This window comes from Microplitis demolitor, chromosome 7 (genome assembly GCF_026212275.2).
Source record: "Microplitis demolitor isolate Queensland-Clemson2020A chromosome 7, iyMicDemo2.1a, whole genome shotgun sequence".
Classification (NCBI taxonomy): Eukaryota; Metazoa; Arthropoda; class Insecta; order Hymenoptera; family Braconidae; genus Microplitis; species Microplitis demolitor.
In genome coordinates, this window is record NC_068551.1 from 1,348,450 (window position 1) to 1,365,879 (window position 17,430).

The 17,430-nt window shown below is 37.1% G+C and overlaps 3 protein-coding genes across 7 annotated transcripts in view; 1 reads left to right on the forward strand and 2 right to left on the reverse strand.

Moving 5' to 3' along the window:
- The window catches only part of LOC103575493 (histone-lysine N-methyltransferase MECOM), a 48,562-nt gene extending 45,027 nt beyond the window's left edge, over positions 1 to 3,535 (forward strand). For 2 of the 5 annotated variants that reach the window (XM_008555301.3, XM_014442573.2), the window contains one exon: positions 16 to 3,527. In XM_008555301.3, coding sequence (XP_008553523.1) covers positions 16 to 1,956 — 1,941 coding nt within the window. In that variant the 3' untranslated portion in view covers positions 1,957 to 3,527. Of the gene's footprint in view, positions 1 to 15 lie in introns of all 5 variants that reach the window. The other 3 variants (XM_008555305.3, XM_008555300.3, XM_008555304.2) reach the window with 2 other exon arrangements.
- A 1,898-nt stretch (positions 3,536 to 5,433) lies between these two features.
- Positions 5,434 to 10,573, reverse strand: LOC103570913 (protein transport protein Sec31A). The gene is made up of 7 exons (XM_008548807.2): positions 10,436 to 10,573; positions 10,012 to 10,223; positions 7,118 to 9,929; positions 6,548 to 6,625; positions 6,218 to 6,466; positions 6,065 to 6,136; positions 5,434 to 5,878 (listed from the first exon to the last, which is right to left on the reverse strand). The coding sequence occupies exons 2-7, from the start codon at positions 10,212 to 10,214 to the stop codon at positions 5,690 to 5,692; spliced, it is 3,603 nt and encodes a 1,200-aa protein (XP_008547029.1). The 5' UTR covers positions 10,215 to 10,223; positions 10,436 to 10,573; the 3' UTR covers positions 5,434 to 5,689.
- Positions 10,574 to 11,199: 626 nt separating this feature from the next.
- Positions 11,200 to 15,789, reverse strand: LOC103570914 (structural maintenance of chromosomes protein 4). Its single transcript, XM_008548808.3, has 2 exons — positions 15,615 to 15,789; positions 11,200 to 15,553 (listed from the first exon to the last, which is right to left on the reverse strand). Exon 2 carries the CDS (start codon positions 15,488 to 15,490, stop codon positions 11,354 to 11,356), a length of 4,137 nt encoding a protein of 1,378 aa, XP_008547030.1. The 5' UTR covers positions 15,491 to 15,553; positions 15,615 to 15,789; the 3' UTR covers positions 11,200 to 11,353.
- Positions 15,790 to 17,430: the final 1,641 nt, after the last annotated feature.

Consider the following 17,430-nt stretch of genomic DNA (forward strand, 5'->3'; position numbering starts at 1 on the left):
TTCCAAAGCTAATAGTCAAACACGTCTCAGGTCTTCACAGATCCATCGAATCTCCAGCGACACATCCGGACGAACCACGTGGGAGCTCGCAGCCACGCGTGTACTGAGTGCGGCAAGACTTTTGCTACAAGCTCAGGATTAAAGCAGCATACTCATATTCACAGCAGCGTCAAGCCATTCCAGTGTGAAGTCTGCTTCAAGGCGTACACCCAGTTTTCAAACTTGTGCAGACACAAGCGCATGCACTCGACCTGCCGCATGCAGCAGAACTGTCTTCGTTGTGGCCAGTCATTTAGCACCGGAACTTCTCTGTCTAAGCACAAACGCTTCTGCGACTCGACTTCAGCGCCAGGTACACCAGCAGGACCAAGACCTGGTGCGATGCCCCAACTACCAACGGCGACGTCTTCAAATCCTTTCCTAGTTTATCAACGTCAACAACTGGGACCTGGATTGCCATTTTATCCTCATAATCTGATGCCTCCTTATCCGGGACTCTTTCCTAATGCCCCGAGCTTTCTTAATACTCCTTTACTATTCCCTCCTAAACTCCAGCAACAGTCTCAGCAAATGCCACAGCAATCGCAACCCCAGCAGTCGCCTCGGCACCAAGAAGAAATCAAACGCTGTGAAAGTCCTAAGAAAGAACGATTCACTCCACCACAGCTGCCACCCCAGTCTAGCAAAATATCTCCGTCAATGGCTGAAGAAGCTACGTCGACATTCAGACCTTCTCCAGCGAGGCCAACAGTCCAAGTGACGCCTACTCCAGACAGTGATGAAGACAAACGGATCCAAGAAACTAAAGTAGTTAAGCGAAAACTGGAAACCGATTCCAGCGAAGGGGAAGCTGAGCAACCACTTGATCTTCGAGTAATGAAACCTAAAATAGCTGCCCCAGAGACGCCGAGTCCACCACCAGAACCAGAACCAGTTAAACAAGAGAAAGAAGACGAGAAAATGGAGATCGAGGTTAAGGCTCCGAGTCCTAGAGTTTCTCATCACGAGAATCCGCCGACTCCGCCGATGGCCTATCCAAGACCAATTCATCCCATGTTTTTGGAAGCAATGTACCGACCGACCGGCACATTTCCGGGGTTTCCAGCGCCACCTCCACCACCGAATCACAACGAGTCACGCCTACTGCCACCTTTGCACCCATTCGGACCTCCAAGGATTCCTTTTTTAGGGAATCTCATGAACGGACTGAGCGGCGCTCGCGGTGAGTTCGATTTACTCTCCCGTACGCCTCTCGGTGCGTTTCCCGTCAAGCCCTTTCAGAACGTCATGTCCCAACACCATCCTCACCCGCACTCACACCACCACCACGTCTCCGGCAAAGTCAAAGACCGGTACTCGTGCAAATTCTGCGGTAAAGTATTTCCCCGAAGCGCCAATCTCACCAGGCACCTGCGGACACATACCGGGGAGCAACCCTACAAGTGCAAACACTGCGAAAGATCCTTCAGCATCTCCAGCAACCTCCAGCGGCACGTGAGAAATATCCACGACAAACAGCGACCCTTCAAGTGTCCCCTCTGCGAGAGATGCTTCGGCCAGCAGACTAACCTAGATCGGCACCTCAAGAAGCACGAGGCCGACGACGGTAGTGTTGTCGTCTCCGTCGCCGACTCCCCAAGCAGCAGCAATGACAACGAGCGTGAGGACACTTACTTCGACGAAATCAGATCCTTCATGGGAAAAGTCACCTACGGAACCGACAGCGGCTACGGATTAACTCATCCTGCCTACCTCCCACCCAGACTCGACGGCAAGGAGCCCGACTACGACGACGACGAGTACAGCGAAGAAGGCGTCTCCCCGTTGGATGAAACCGACGCGTTATCAGTCGAGGGTAAAGAGTCTCCAACTCAACAGTACGAACTTAAGTGCAGAAACAAACAGGAACTACTTAACAATAATACCGCTGAGCCTGTTATCGAAATCTCGACATAGTCTTGAGATTAATATTAATAATTAATTATTGTCATTATTATTGTTATTATTTTCGCTTACTCGTACTCCTTAAAGGTGATATGATTAATTTTATTAATTATTAATTGTTCGCGAGCTTTTTTGGTTAGATAGTTACAGAAATATTAAAAATATGTTATTATTGATAATTATTAAGAAAAAATGACTACACGTAAATTTTTTTTAACGATTGTTATTAATATCGTTTAGCGACTGAATAATAAGTTAATGACTATTAATCATAATTAATTAATTGAAAGGTGATAACACGATCAAATCGTAAACTTTTAACATAATTGGTTAACTTGTAAAATGGCACGAGTGAACCCGCCACCTGGGATTCGACTTTGATTAATAAATTTATTAATTGATTAATTAATGAAATGTAATTAATGTATAACTGTACAAATTATAAATTATAGTTAAAATGTAAAATATTATAAATATAAAGTATATATGGTATAGACAAATATATACTTTACATAAATCTAAATAAATGATAAAGATATAAATATATGAATTTTTATTAATATATATAAATATATAAATAAATATATTAATAGTGAAATATTAAAAATAGTGATTTGTTGGAAAAATTTCAAAAGTAATACACAGAAAAAAATAATTTTTTGGCGCGAAAAATTTTTGATTGTCCCAAGAAATTTCTTTTTATCAATTGAGAGCAAAAAATTTCTTGAGTCAATTTTTCCTGTGCCAAGAAATTAATTTTTTCTGTATACAGTAATTTGAAAGTTAAATCAAAAATATATTTTAATTGCACGATTAAGTTCAATTAAAATTTTTTAACTGTAAAATATTTAGAAAATTTTAAAGGTCAGGGTGGGAATTATAACCGAATTTTATAATATTACTTTTCTAATTACGTCTTGCATAATTATGTCGCTCGAATGATGAAAATCTTTCAAAAAGCGTCTTAGACATTTTTTTCGGAAGCCATAAAAATTTATGTAACAGCAATTAATTAATAAACTAAAAGAAAAGTAAAATTCAAAATTCGATTATCGCAGCCCAGCCTTGAAAGAATATTCAGGAGAGCACTGTCTAAATTTATGGGAAAATTTATTTTTATGACGTTTTCTTGTATAGCTGAGCCCGTAAAAGAATGATCTTTCTTTCTACAATTTTTCTACAAGTTTTTGCTGCGCATGCGCGAGTGCAAATCCATGGATTTCATAGCCAAGTAGCTGGAGAAAGCCCATTCTTTCTCCAAAAAAATTTATGTTTTCAATATTTGAAGCAAAAATTTTTTTTGGACGAGTAAAATTGTTAGAAATTTTTTTTTGTGCATAAATTTAAATAATTAGCATCGCAAATAAACAGAAATAAATATTTTCATTCGTTGGTATTTTAAATAAAATTTTTGAAAGACAGCGACTCTGATGATTAATGAAATTTAAAAAAAGTATCGTTTGAAAATAACTGAAACATATCTCGGATTTTCCTCTATAGTTAATTGATAAAATAAAAATATAAATAATGATAATCTTGCAAATTGTTTAAGTATAAATGAATAATAAATATTAATGAAATAAAAATAAAATTATATCACGACTTCGTTTATCTATACATATTGTATAAAGGCATCTGTACTTCATTATTATTATTAATTATAAAAATTATAATTCATTATTGATTAAAGTATTACACTGAAGATCGTTATTTTTCTTGTTCCATTATTAATATGACCCAAATAAAAAATAACTAATTATTTATTGACTCAATTTTTTTTTTAAATTCGGTTGAAAAAAATTTTTAGCAGAAAAACAATTAAAATAATTCTACCAGATCCACAGAGTTGTTAAAAAAAACAGTATATTATATACCAAGGGAAGAAAATAGCACATTGTGATCCATGTATGGAATTGTTGACCCGGGCCAAAGGAGGTCGTAGCAAAAACGCGAATTGGACACTGAACACTTACGATACCGAAGTTAGTCAACGTCTAATAATTTTTTAATTTTTTTCAAAACGATAAGTTTTAAAAAAAAATTATTTTAAAAAAAATGCGCCTGTAATTTTTCTAATTTTCTATATGTGCATATTTTTAGTTTTTTTTTTTTTTTTGTAATTAATCCAGTGGAAAAAATTTGAAAATTGTTGATTGTCTGTCAATTTCAAGATCATGAACACCGAACATTTAGCGACACCACAAACACTTTGCACAATTTACATTTTACAAAGGGAGTATTCGAAAACTGCCCAAACTCTAGCCAAGAGTTGTCATATATGTAATTAATTGACTAATTATTATTATTATTATTCGCGCGGAGAATTGGATATTTAAATAATAAATTATTAAAAATTTAAGAATAATTCTAATCTGTATGTTAGAACAAAATGGCGGCAGAATATGACAAAAAAATTTCAAATATTAAAAAAAAAACACTTGAGTGTTTAAACAAACCTTGGCGGGGAAATAATATGCAGAAGGGTATCCTAATACACTTGGAGATTTAATTTAAATTGCTCCAAGTGTATTACAGCTAAACAACGTCACTTAACTGCTATTTCCCCACCAGACGATGCCAGATGATTTTGACCAGGAATCAGGAAGATATCAGCATCAGCCATCAGCAACACTTTACACTAGCACTGAACACTCAACACTTCACAACACCACAGACACATTATACAATTTACATTTCACAAACACTGCACAATTTAAATTAACAAAAGATAAATTTTAAAATTACTGCACAATTTTACACGACAACTGCAATACTGGGTTTCAATTTAAACATAAAGTATCTAGACTACTACTGCCATTTTCGATGATACTGACTGCTGCTATCGAACCGTCAGTTGATATGAAATAATCGATATTTTGCGATACTCTCGCCCCCCACTTAGCAAAAATTTGAACGTTGAGTACAGAAATGCGCGGTAGCGCCACCTTGGCGCGAAATTTCAAAATTGTAATTTAATAATTTTTTAAAAATTCATATGTCAATAATTATATGACTTATATTGTCATTCTTTAACATTTAACATAATTTTTCTTACTTTTTTTTTTGTAATTAAATAAATAATTGGGACTTAATAATAAGTAAAAATCTTATAATTAAATTATGAAATGATTAAAATAAAAAAAAAATTAGCAAATAAAATGCGTAATGGATACGCAGTAATTTATTTAAAAAACTTTTTAATATAATTTGGCTTTACTTACATATATAATTTTATTTACTTATATTTATATTCTAACTAACTTCATATATTCTTTAATTACACCACAATTTTTTCTAAAAAAAATTAATTAACAAAATTACCGTGACTTCACGATATCTTCATCGAATAAATCAACAGAATAATTATTTTAAAATAATTATAGTCAACGAACTTGTCACGAACTTTTGATAAAATTTTACTTTTGTAAAAAAAAAAAATTCTTATAATTGACAGCAAAACAAATTTATATTATTATATTATTTATGATATCATATTAACAGTTATATTTATTTATAAATCTAGTTTTTTAATTAATTACAAAAAAAAATTAATTTTAATATCAATAATAATTGCTATTTAAAAGCCCGAAGAAATCATTTTAATAAACGACTCTGCTGACTCCAAGTATAGAAAATTTTTCATAGTTCAACAAAATAATTATTATTATTAATATTATTATTATTAGTATTAATTATTGTTACCAAAAAAAATATAAAATATGTATAAATGTATTTATTAAATAATTTACGTAATGTAAACTCCTAATTGAAGTGCGCTTTGTAATAAAACTTTAATTCCCGGCATGAATGAGGCGATTTGACTAAAATCTGGTCCTGATACTAATTGCGTATGTATTGCTAACCCGTTTGTGTAATTGCCGGCTTGAATCATTTGTGAAATTTGATGTAATCCTTGCAAAGTACTTTGGGAAATCTAAAAAAAAAAAAAATCAATTATAATTATTATTATTACTTTATAAGTCACATTCTATTAATCATCTAGTCTACCCTGAAAAAAATTTCAAGTGTACAGATTTTATTCAAACTCCAATACTCCGTCACTCATATTTTTCCCGCCAATATTTAAAAATAAAAAAAAAATTTTAAAAAAGAAACTTACAGTATTTTCGCGAAGACAATCGTAAAGAACTTCCAATTTTTTCGATACGTCTTCAATCTTTCTCTTCATCGCCTGCAAAAAAAAAAAACAACAAAAAAATTCACCCAATTAAAATTGACTATAAAAAATTAATTAATCAATCCATTTAATTACCGGATTTTTAGCAGTTTCGTAGCACTGCATTTTTAATTCATCAAGAATGGTCTTTAAATGAACATGCTCTTCAGGTATAGGCGGTTTAGGTTTTTCAGGCACGACTTCTCTGGCGACTTCAGGCGCTTGCGCAGGTTTCATAGGTTCAAATTGTTTATACTGGCCCTCGTTCATCATATTCTGACCGTACCCTTGATTGTAATTATAATTACTCATTGGCGGACCTTGATGGTACTCTGACTGCATCGGCTATCAGTACAATAAATACATAAATTAATCAATAGATCAATTAATTAATTAAATAATTGAGTAAAAATATTATCAACTCACATTATTAAAATCTGGCTGTGGTGCAGCACCAAACAACGGATGGACAATCGGGCTCTGCTGCGGCACTTCAACAGGAGCCTGTAACATCAATCCATAAATTAAAATCTCCAATTAATGAATTATTTAAAAAACAATTAAAATGCAATGATCCTCTACACGATTCCCTCGTGCGATGCTCGGCATGTAAATAAAAAAATAATAAAAAAATAGTAATATAAATATTTTTTATGCAAAGCTGCGTTAAATATTCATTAACACATTGTACGTAAATAAAACCTGATGATCATGATAATGAATCAGTCACCACCCAATAAAAACATTCCACTATTTTATATTTTTTTCATATCACCCACAAAGTTATCAGACTACCTTAGTACTCTTTGATTGTTTATTTGCTCGCCATCTTCTGGTACCCGCATGTTCCGCTGAGATTTCTTTTTTGCAGTACAGAGCCATAACTGGCTAATCATTTTAAATAATTATTAAATAATTAATTAATTAAATTGAAATAAAAGTAACTGAGCCCGTTGATAAGTAATTTAATAAAAAATAAATAAATAATAAAATTACCTGAGCGCGAGAAGATTTAGCTATGGGAGGATCATTCCAGCCGGCAGATTGGGCACCCGGCTGATAAGCAGGTTCGTTTTTAAACTGACTCTGTGGTGGACCCTGGGGTGTCTGTTGCTGAGCTCTAGGATCGTAAATAGACGGAGGGTTCGCAGGGAGAGCCGGTGTCATGATGTTGGGCTTGAACTGCTCGGGCTGCTCCTGCCCGTAAGGATTTGAAGAATAATTACCATAGGACTGGTAAGAATTTTGATTGAAAGCCGGAGCTGGAACCTGGGGCGAGTATGGCTGCTGATATCCAGCATAAGGGGCTGATTTGACTGAAGGATCGATCATATACTTGGGTCTGGACTGCGGACCGACGCTGGATGGTCGCGATCCTGCTTGACTTCCACCGGATGGGGGCTGAGAAACTTGTGGAGGCTGTGGAGTCTGTGGCTGAAGAATTTGAGGCTGTCCGTAGGTTAAATTTACTGATGGTTGGCTTGGAGGCTGCATGCTTGGGACTTGCTGGCCCATGACGTAGGAATTCTGCAGTGGGTTCGTATTCCAGGACTGAGTCGGCTGGTAGTTTGGTTTAGAAACAGGGTTGTAGTAACTTTGTGCTGGTTTCTGTGGGATTTGGTTCAGTTGTTGATGTTGTTGCTGTTGTTGTTGGTGTCCTAGATGTCCTGGAACTTGACGCTGAGTCTGTGTCGGCTGGGCGGGTTGCAAGTAAGACAAAGCTTTGTACAACCTGTCTCTCAGCATAACAATCCTCGGGTCCTGACCATTGCCGACGTAATTCAAAGCCGCTTCGAGATCTCCTTCGCTGGCCAGGGTCTCAGCATACTGAGACAGTACTCCAGCAATGTTGCCATCAATTTCAACGCTTTTTACTCCTTGAAGTTCCAACGCGCGCTTCATCACCATCACCAGCTCAACAGTTTCCTGGATGTCGGTCTCAGCGACCGAAATCATTTTATTTAAATTACCGGAGCAGACATAGCAGATCTGGGCGTGTTTTTTTAAAACCGGGTCATCAGTCTTTGCCAGTCGATCTCCCAACGCATCGCATAGAGCCGAGCACTCTTCACCATTGCAGTGAGTGAAAATACCCACGAGTGTCTCTTTCCAGCAGGTGATGTCTCCAGTGTTGACGATCTCCACCCAGTTCTCGCTGACCACAGAATTAATCAGAGAGTTTAGAGAGCCAGTGTGTTCTTCAAAGTACCGATACTGGGTGCGTGCCAACAAATCGGGACCGCCAGCCATTGACAGAATAATAGCGTCAGCATATCGCTTGCTGGCGAAGCAAAGCGACACCGCGGCTTCAATGTTTCCCACGAGAATAGCCTGCGTTATTAATCCGTCTTCGTCGTCAGAGGTATTAATTTTAACAGCAGACTGCTTTGGCTTTGGCGAAAGAGTCAGTCGCTTCTGTTCCTGCTGCGCTATCGCATCAAAGGCTGCGCTGCCGTCAAACCCGATTCCATTTTGCAAAGAATTTGTTTCCAGCTTCGCTACTCCGTCGGTGACGGTATTTATGTCCTCTTCGGGTAAAAACTTTTTGAGTTTTTCATTGACCTTCAGTACATTATACCCAAGAAGGTCCAAAAAGGTTCTGGTGATGTCTTCGCTGAAGTAAGCGGCGACGTAATTCCAGACGCGTTTGAAGTGTTCGTCGGTGGTGCTGTCAGCTTTTCCGCGACAGTAATCCCAGAATTGTTCGCTCTTGAGCGCCATTTCTAGCTCCTGCGAACGCTGGACCATGTCTGGGTTGGTGATCACCTGACTCACAAAAACGCGGGGTCGCATCAGTGCGTTGTTGGCATCAACTTCTTTCTCGTAGATACTGAGCTTGCCTCCGAACCCAAAAGAAGCGCCTACGGGTCTCTTCAACCACTTGGGAGCTTTCTTCAGCGCTGGAGCTGCCTCTCGTTGAACTGCCGGCGGTGCCTGAGTGAATGGATCCATTCCAGGAAAAGAATCGACTATTTTATTGGCTGTTTCTGTTGATGCCTGAGACTGTCCACCTAGCAGAGAGTAAACAGTAGCATGGCCATCAAAACTACTGCCCACAATAAGACCAGGACTCCTCGGACACCAGGAGACGTCAAAGTTCCACTGATTAGTCTGCGTAAGTTCGCACAAAAATTGATCGTTCGGCGCATCAGCGTTAGGATTCCAGCAGACGATCGTGTTGTCTTTAGCACAACTCAGCAGCAGATCCGAGTCATGAAGATTCCAAGCTATCGACAAAACTCCTCGCTGATGATGAGCCAGGGTCTTGAGCGGAGACGTCGCGAACCTCAAATCCCACAGCTGGATTATCGGCGCCTGGTCGTCTTCCGAAGCGAGACACAACTGCGTAGCAACTTCCGGATGCCACTGCAAGACTTTCCATCTAATTTTCGAGTTCGCGTCAGACAATTTTATAATCGGCTCGTTCTTTCGCAGATCCCATATCACACAACGTTGAGAAAACGCCGAGGCAAGGATGTGCTGGACCTGCTTATTCCACTGAATATACTGAACATCTTCTGCTGGCTGACTCCTCGTCCCAGGTGTCATCGGCGTCTGGGTATTTACTATATCCCAAATGTATATCTCGCTCTCGCTGGCACCGGAAGCCAGAAGATTCGTCTGAAATGGATTAAAATCCAGGGCGCGAACTGGTCCCGTATGACGGTCTGGGTTGCTCACCAAACTGTCAGACTCTCGGGACAACATTTTTGACGCAGAGTAAATTTTAATTGAACCATAGTCACAACCACCGACAATTATCCCTGCCGGGTTGGAGCCTTGTGCTCCCCAAATTATTTTATGAAACCTAAAAAAATTAATCACCAATTTTATCAACTCCGGACTTGACATAGAACCTGGTACAGATGATTATCAACAATAATAAGTACCTGTGCTCACTCTGTACACTTATTTTTGATTCCATTTCATATCCAGGCTGCTCTAAATTAAGCGAATATAAATCTAAGCTTGCTGATGTGTTAAAACTGGCATCTAATTGTTGGGCAGCTGTTCCTGCTGCTAATAAAATAGGGTATTGGTCTTTTGGCGACCAGGCCACATTGACAGTCTTCAACAATTCCTTCACCTTCATTTTTAAATTCTGTAAATATTTAATTTTATTTAATTAATTAATTAAATAAATCAGAATCAATTGAAATAAATCATCGTGATTATTAATTTAAATAACACAGAAAAATATTATTGGTGTTAATTGCTGTCAGTAAGTTACAGTTCAATGACACGTATGCTGATTGGGTGATGATAAATAGATGATTACTTTAGCAACTACTTTTAATTACAATAATTACTTACATGTAGTTACAGATATGTGGATCTATGTTTATTTTTGTGATAGAGACGAATAGTTAAATAAAAATATTAAATGTCAGATAATTGTTTTCAGAGGCAATACAACCCCAACTCAACTCTTCCAACGTGGCGAGAGATACAACAGCAGGTTAAAGCACCAACTGACATCTACACTTTTTTTTTTTATTTTCACAATTAACTTATCAACTGAAGATATCTTTTTTATTATTTAAATTTTCATATATTTTTGTTTTAATTTTTTTTAATAAAATGATCATGAAGTTGGGACACAATTATCAATTTTTTGAATTTTTTTTCAACAAATAAATTAAAAAGAATAACCTAAAAATATATAAGTTGACAGTTGACTATTTTTAAAATTTTTGAATAAATATAAATAAATGCAAGTAGAATAAAAATTTTAAAATGCATATTTAAATATTTAAAAAATCAGGACGCCAATTTTTTTCAATTTTATTATTTTAATTAATTTCTTTACTTATTTATTTAAAATTTATTTAAAAATTTAAAATTATAATTAAATAGAGTTTCCTCTATTAAACTATGAATTACTAATTAAACAATTAAAAAAAAAATATTTATAAAAAGTTTACTTACTTGACTTTATCTTAAATTCAAACAAAAAAATATATACAAATAATTATTATCATTAAATAATTACTACAAAATATTTAAATTACTTAAAAAAAAAAGTTAAATTACCAATTAATTAACATGTTTTATTTGTACGATATTTTTTAAGTAACAACAATTACTTATAATGATAAAAATATTTATAGTCTAAAAATAAATGATTTTTTTTTTATGCACAGGTAGAAAAATTATTTTCAAAGTTGATTTAAAGTTCATTAGCCTTAATAATAGAAAAATATCTATAATTATTATAATTAATTATAAAATTTATTTTTTAAATAAATCAACTCTTCTCTTTTTCTTCTCCACGTCTCCTTCCGAAGACTTTGATGGAGACGAAAGATTAAGGCAATCAACCGAGAGTCCTCTCCGGAGCGCAGAGCGCCTCATTTTTTTAGATTTCGGAGACTGGAGTTGTCTTCTCAAGACATTGCTCATTTCTCTCTTGCTGCTGGTGGTGGGACTGGTATCACTGACATTGGACCTGTGCTCCAGAGCCGCGGGACAAGTCGAGGGTATCGTCTGCGAACAGCCGATTTTCTTTATCTGCGAGCTTCTCTTCGCGTTCGTCATGAATCGTTCCTGTCTCTCCTTTTCTTTCTGTGCGATCTGGGGATTTTTCTCTGAAAAGACTTTCATGTTTATAGCCGCGCACTTGGTGGCGTTGTGAGTCTTGAAAATTCCCACGAGAGTATCCGCGAGTTCAAACATCTCAGACCTCAAACTCACGACGATAAACTGTGCGTTCTTGGTCCTGTCTTTGATGTAGGTGCCGACGATAGAGACGTTCTTGAAATCCAAGGCGGCGTCGATCTCGTCCATGAAGTACAGAGGAGTGGGCTTGTAATGATGGAGAGCAAAGACCAGAGCCAAAGAGCTCAATGTCTTCTCACCTCCGCTCAAGTTGGTTATATTTTTCCACGACTTCTTAGGCGGTCTCACGCTAAAAATAACTCCCTCTGTGAACGGATCCAGAGAGTCAACGAATTCCAGGTCAGCAGCACCACCCAAGGTGATCATCTGATACATCTCTTTTAGTTTTGAATTAATTACCGAGAACCCCACAAAGAATTCATCGTGTCTCCGTCTTTTTATCATGTCGAAGCTCGCTCTGATTCTGTTTCTTTCCCCTGATGCTTCATCAACTTCAGACAATCTTTTCAAAAAGATCGCGTCCTTCTGCAAGTACTCTTGGATCACTTGCATACTTGGCACTGACTCGGGCAGACGTTCTTTGGCAGCAGCTAGATTGGCAGCAATTGTTCGAGCATCAAGATCGGCAACGTCGTCATCGGTGAGAGCCTTCAGCTCATCTGGAGTCTCACCTGGAATGTCGTTTAGCTTCAAAACTGCTATTTTACGCTCGTAGTCACTGATACGCTGACGTACTTCAGCAATAAGTTTTTTGTTATCCCCCAACTTCTGGTCCAAGTCAATCTTTAGAGCCTTCATCTTGTCTTCCCGTTCTTGGAGGGCCTGCAGCTCTTTGCGCAGCGAGACAGTCAACTCATCTCTGTCTTTCAATTTTTCTGCACACTCTTCGATGATAACCAGCAAAGCCTTGGCGTCGTCCTCGTACTTGCGTTTCTCTTTCTGAATCTCATGGATCCTGGCCTCGCAGTTCTTGATATCACTCTCGAGATTATCAATCCGCTCTTTGGTCTTCTGAGTATTTCTCTCTGATGTTTTGATGGATACCTGGAGCCTGCATACTTCGTCCTTGGCTTTGTCAATAGCTTTGACTATTTTCTGTATCGACTTCTGCTGCTCTTTGATTCTCTCACCGGTCAGCTCATTTATTTGCTTGTTCACCTTCGAGACCTTGCTCTCAATCACCTGGGACTGCTGCTGCACTTCCTCCAGCTCTTTCTTTGCCTTGTCAACAACCTTAGTCAGCTCTTTGACCTTCGCCGGGTTCGAAACAACACTCGCTGCCTTCTTCTCCTGGATCTTCAGCTGCGCTTTCAGTTTGGGCAGCTGGTCAGCCATCGATCGAACATCTAGACTATATTTATTTTTATTAACCCGCATCTCATTCAACTCAGCAGTCATTTTGTTAATCTCCATCTCCAGCGGCTGCTGCTGTGTCCTTAGTTCCAAGCACTCGTCGTTGACTTGCCTCAAAGTTTTTTCAAGCTTCTCAATTTCCGCAGCACTAGGTCCATCTTTGACAATACGCTGTCCCATTTTTCCTCGAAACACAGTCCTGCCTCCTCCGCTCATCGTACCAGAAGTCTCTATCAGCTCGCCTTTGAGCGTCACCACACGGTAACGTTTAGCTCCGTAACCGATTCTCGAAGCCTGCTCCAGGTCATTGGCAACCAGAGTGTCGTACAATCCGTAGTAAAAAGCTGGCAAGACTCGAGGATCTTCGACAGTGATGAGATCAAAAAGTCTCGGAGTATTTTCAGGTGTAGTAATTTTTTTCTGACACTGAGAGACCAATCTCTGGATCTTGTCCAGCGCAATGAAGACACCCCGCCCGATGTTATTGACCCTCAGGAACTCAATGCAGTTCTGAGCAGTGTCCACACTGTCCACCACAATGTTATCAAGCCTCCCGCAAGCAGTCGAAACAGCGACATCGTACTTGGAATTGATAGCACCTAGATCTCCAAGCCTACCAAGTATTCCAGGCAATCGTCCCTCCCTCTTCTCTCGCATCAACGCATCCAGAATCCGGTTGTTCGACCTGGTGGCGTGCATCGCTGACTTCTTTTCCTCGACCTGTATCCTCATCCGCTTGATTTCAGTGGTGACTTTATCATCGCGCGCCTTCATCTCGTCCAATTTCTTCCGCATTGTCAGCAAACTTTTTTCAGTCGCCGGAATTTTAGTCTCGAACTCTGCCAGCCTCGCCTGCCGTTCTTTGAAAGTCTCCGCAGTTTCTTTGAGCATCGACTGCAGCTTCTCGAGCTTTTCCTTCTCAACCTTCTCGACGGAGGTGTACAGCTGAAGCTCAGATTCAGCCAAATTGAAAGCGGCCTGTGCCATGTCTATTTTTTTCCGATGGGACATTAGCTGGGCTTCATAATCAACCCGCTTCTTCATCAGTGGTTCAGTTTTCTCATGGAGCGTGCTCATGAGGTTCTCCAGAGCAGCTTCTTCCTTTTTCTGCGCCACCAAGTGCTTCTCGATCAAACTCTCACACTCTTTGATGTCCTTCGCACTCTTCTCTGGAACATTCTGCAGCTGCTCGAGCTTTTCTTTCTCCGCCTTCACCGTAGCCATGTTTCCCTTCCGTCTCTTGTTCGTCTCCACCAACTCCTGGTGCAAGTTCTCATCCTTCTTACGCAGCTTGTCAAATTTAACAGTAACCGTATCCGAGTGTCGCTGGATCTCATCCCAGACACCAGTTTTAGCCTTCAACTCATCACTCTTCAGCTGTTTATCCTTCACCACTTTATTCATCTCAACCTTAAGATTCTTGCAGTCCTCAGAAATCTCTTCGTGTCGCTCCTCGTGTTTTTTCGCATCAGATTCACACTCAGCCTTCTTGCAGTGATACAGTTGATGCTGTAATTTCGTAATTACATTTTCACACTTCATATAATTAACCGCCAGCTCCATCGGTTCCTTCAACTCATCCCTCTCGTGCTCAACAATTCTCAGCCGATTCAATTTCTCAGTGACTACCTCACATGAGCGCTCCACCTTGACCGCCAGTTTCTCCAGCGGCTCCTTATATCTAGAAGTCCCAATAATGTCTTCCAGGAATTCCAGCATACCACAGTCATGCTCATTAGCAGCTTTTGGCTTCATCAGAGCGATCTGCTCAACTTCTCCCTGCAAAATTAGGAAGCGATTGTGGTCCAGATCAACTCCTTCATCACGGAGCAACTTTGCTATCTCTCTAAATTGCACTTTCTTGCCATTGAGTTCATAAAACGACGTGTTATCTTTGAAAGCTGTCTTGGAGATCACCACCTGACTATTGGGCACTACCTCGTACTTGCGTTCTTCGTCATTCAGGTCAATGACTTTCTGAAAATAAACAGCGACCGTGCAGCTGCTGATGTTCGGATGCTCGCCCGACCGATGAATCAGCTCCGATATTTTTTTAGACCTGATTTTACTGGCTCTATAACCAAAGACAAATAGCATCGCGTCAATGATATTGCTCTTACCACTTCCGTTAGGTCCTACGATTGACGTAAAGCACTGGTGGAATGGACCAATCACGACGATGTCCGCGTAACTCTTGAAATTCTTGTTGACTATTTTCTGGATGATCAACCGCGGCCCTTTATTTTCATTGGCGTGATATATTTTTGGTGCTGGGGGTATATAAATGTCCTCGTCAATCCTCAGACCACCTTCTTCACTCTCGAGACCGGTCGTATCCGCTGGATCCACGTCCATGTCATCGGACATATTCTCGCTCCGTTTATTTCTACCCGACATCCTGGTATTTAATTATTATCAGGAACTCCTGGTGATTTCGAGGCTGGTTGATGTAAACACAAGCTAAAATATTCATTTAGAGGTTAGTCTGAGTAAACAAACAAAAATCTTTTTTTTTACTTACTTTTAATTGAGTTGAGTTGTGATAAATTTTTTTGGAGCAAAAATGAATTTTCGGTGATTATTTGTCTTGTAATTTTTGTGATTATTTGTAGAGTAATAAGTTATTAATGCAAATAACATTATTATTGCTCATTATTTTGGTTTTTTTAAATAAGATAACCGCTTGGAAATTCAAAATGGCGCTAACGCGCGAGTTTTTAAATTTTGAACGCTAGGGCGCGCAGATTTATTATTTTCTTTTTTTTGAATACTCCCGCGCACTTAATAATAATAATGATTTAAATTTTGTAAACTAAATTATTTTATCAACTGATTCTTTGTGAAATTCTCTGTACTGTTGGTTTTTTTTGTGGACATTTTTATGAGTGTGAAGCTAGCAGACATCAGACAAATTTAAAATTATTAATAAATAGAGTAAATAATTAATAAAATAAAATTTAGAAAAATGTGCATTTAAAAAATTTTAAAATTCATAAGTGCATTTTTTATACATATTATTTAAATTTTGTACTCTGTTTATTAACAATTTAAATTTGTCTCTCTGCTACATTTATACTCATTCATTTTTACTTTTTGGGATATATAAAATTTATTTGTTTCTTACAAAAAAAAAAATTACATTATTTAAATTAAATAAATATATAATTTATAACTTACCTTTGTTTAAATTAACAAAATTTTCTTCATTTAAATATTGTTACTCTAATAAATTAAAATTGTATTCGTTTAAACCAGCAAATCTTCGCTAGTGATGTTACTTCACTTCCTTAATTAAATAAATAAAAATAAAACACAATTTGTTTTTTTTTTCTTTTATTACTTTACTAATAATTAATCTTGTTTATTAAAAAAAAAAAAAATAAACACAATAAATGCATAAATGAATAATCGAACCCAAGTCGCAGTAAATTTTAATCATTGTTCATTTATTTATCTTTTTGTTTATCAATTAATTTGAGAAACAATTGTTCTAGCATATCGGAAGTCATTCATAAATTACTTAACAATTATCCTCATTTACATATTTTATTTAAAATTACTATAATATCTCGCTTCAGGTCTGTTTTATTTCAAATTCTACCATCTCAGCCTCAATAAACGAATTTACTTCTTTACTTCAACTTTATTTATTTAAATAATTAACGTGTAGCAGATTGTGAAGTTTTAATGTTAACTACTTATAATATTAATCCAGACTAAACATAAACTCGGGGGTCTGCCTTTATTAACTTTAATAAATTAATTAATTAATTAATTTAATTATCAATTAATAATAAAAAGTTATCATTCCTTTGTTTTGTCATTTATTACGTAACACTAATAATAAATTCTGTCTTTTAAATAAAAAATTATCTACACGTATTGTCAGTCATTGATATTCATTTAATTAAATAATCTTTCATTTAATTATTATTAATAAATATCATTAATCCTGAAATTAATTATTTATTTATTTAAAAACGCACTGCGTTCATTATTAATTGACAGACTAGACCCCCAAGCTGCAGCTAAGTCCACACTTTTTTTTTTTTAATTTCATAAAAGCGGCAGTCGTGCACAAAAATAAAAAATTTCGCGCGAAAAATATTTTCCATTTAGAAATTTTTTTTTCGCCCCAGGAAAATTTCTGTTTTCAATTTAAATGAAAAAATTTTTCGCGCCAAATTTTTTTTTCTGTGTAACTAAACAGACTTTATAATTTTATCAGTTTAATATTTTCATTTTTTAGCTTCGATTCTTATTAATTATCTAAGACTTAAAAAAAAAAATTTAATTTTCTTAGTTTTTTTTTTCCATACAACTCGTGCTCGCTCGCA

Coding starts and splice junctions, on each gene's coding strand:
- LOC103570914 (XM_008548808.3), bottom strand. CDS start 15,490: ATGTCGGGTAGAAATAAACGGAGCGAGAATATGTCCGATGACATGGAC.
- LOC103570913 (XM_008548807.2), bottom strand. CDS start 10,214: ATGAAGGTGAAGGAATTGTTGAAGACTGTCAATGTGGCCTGGTCGCCA. Junction 9,930..10,011: donor AGTGTACAGAGTGAGCACAG/GTACTTATTATT, acceptor TAATTTTTTTAG/GTTTCATAAAATAATTTGGG. Junction 6,467..6,547: donor CACAGCCAGATTTTAATAAT/GTGAGTTGATAA, acceptor TTGTACTGATAG/CCGATGCAGTCAGAGTACCA.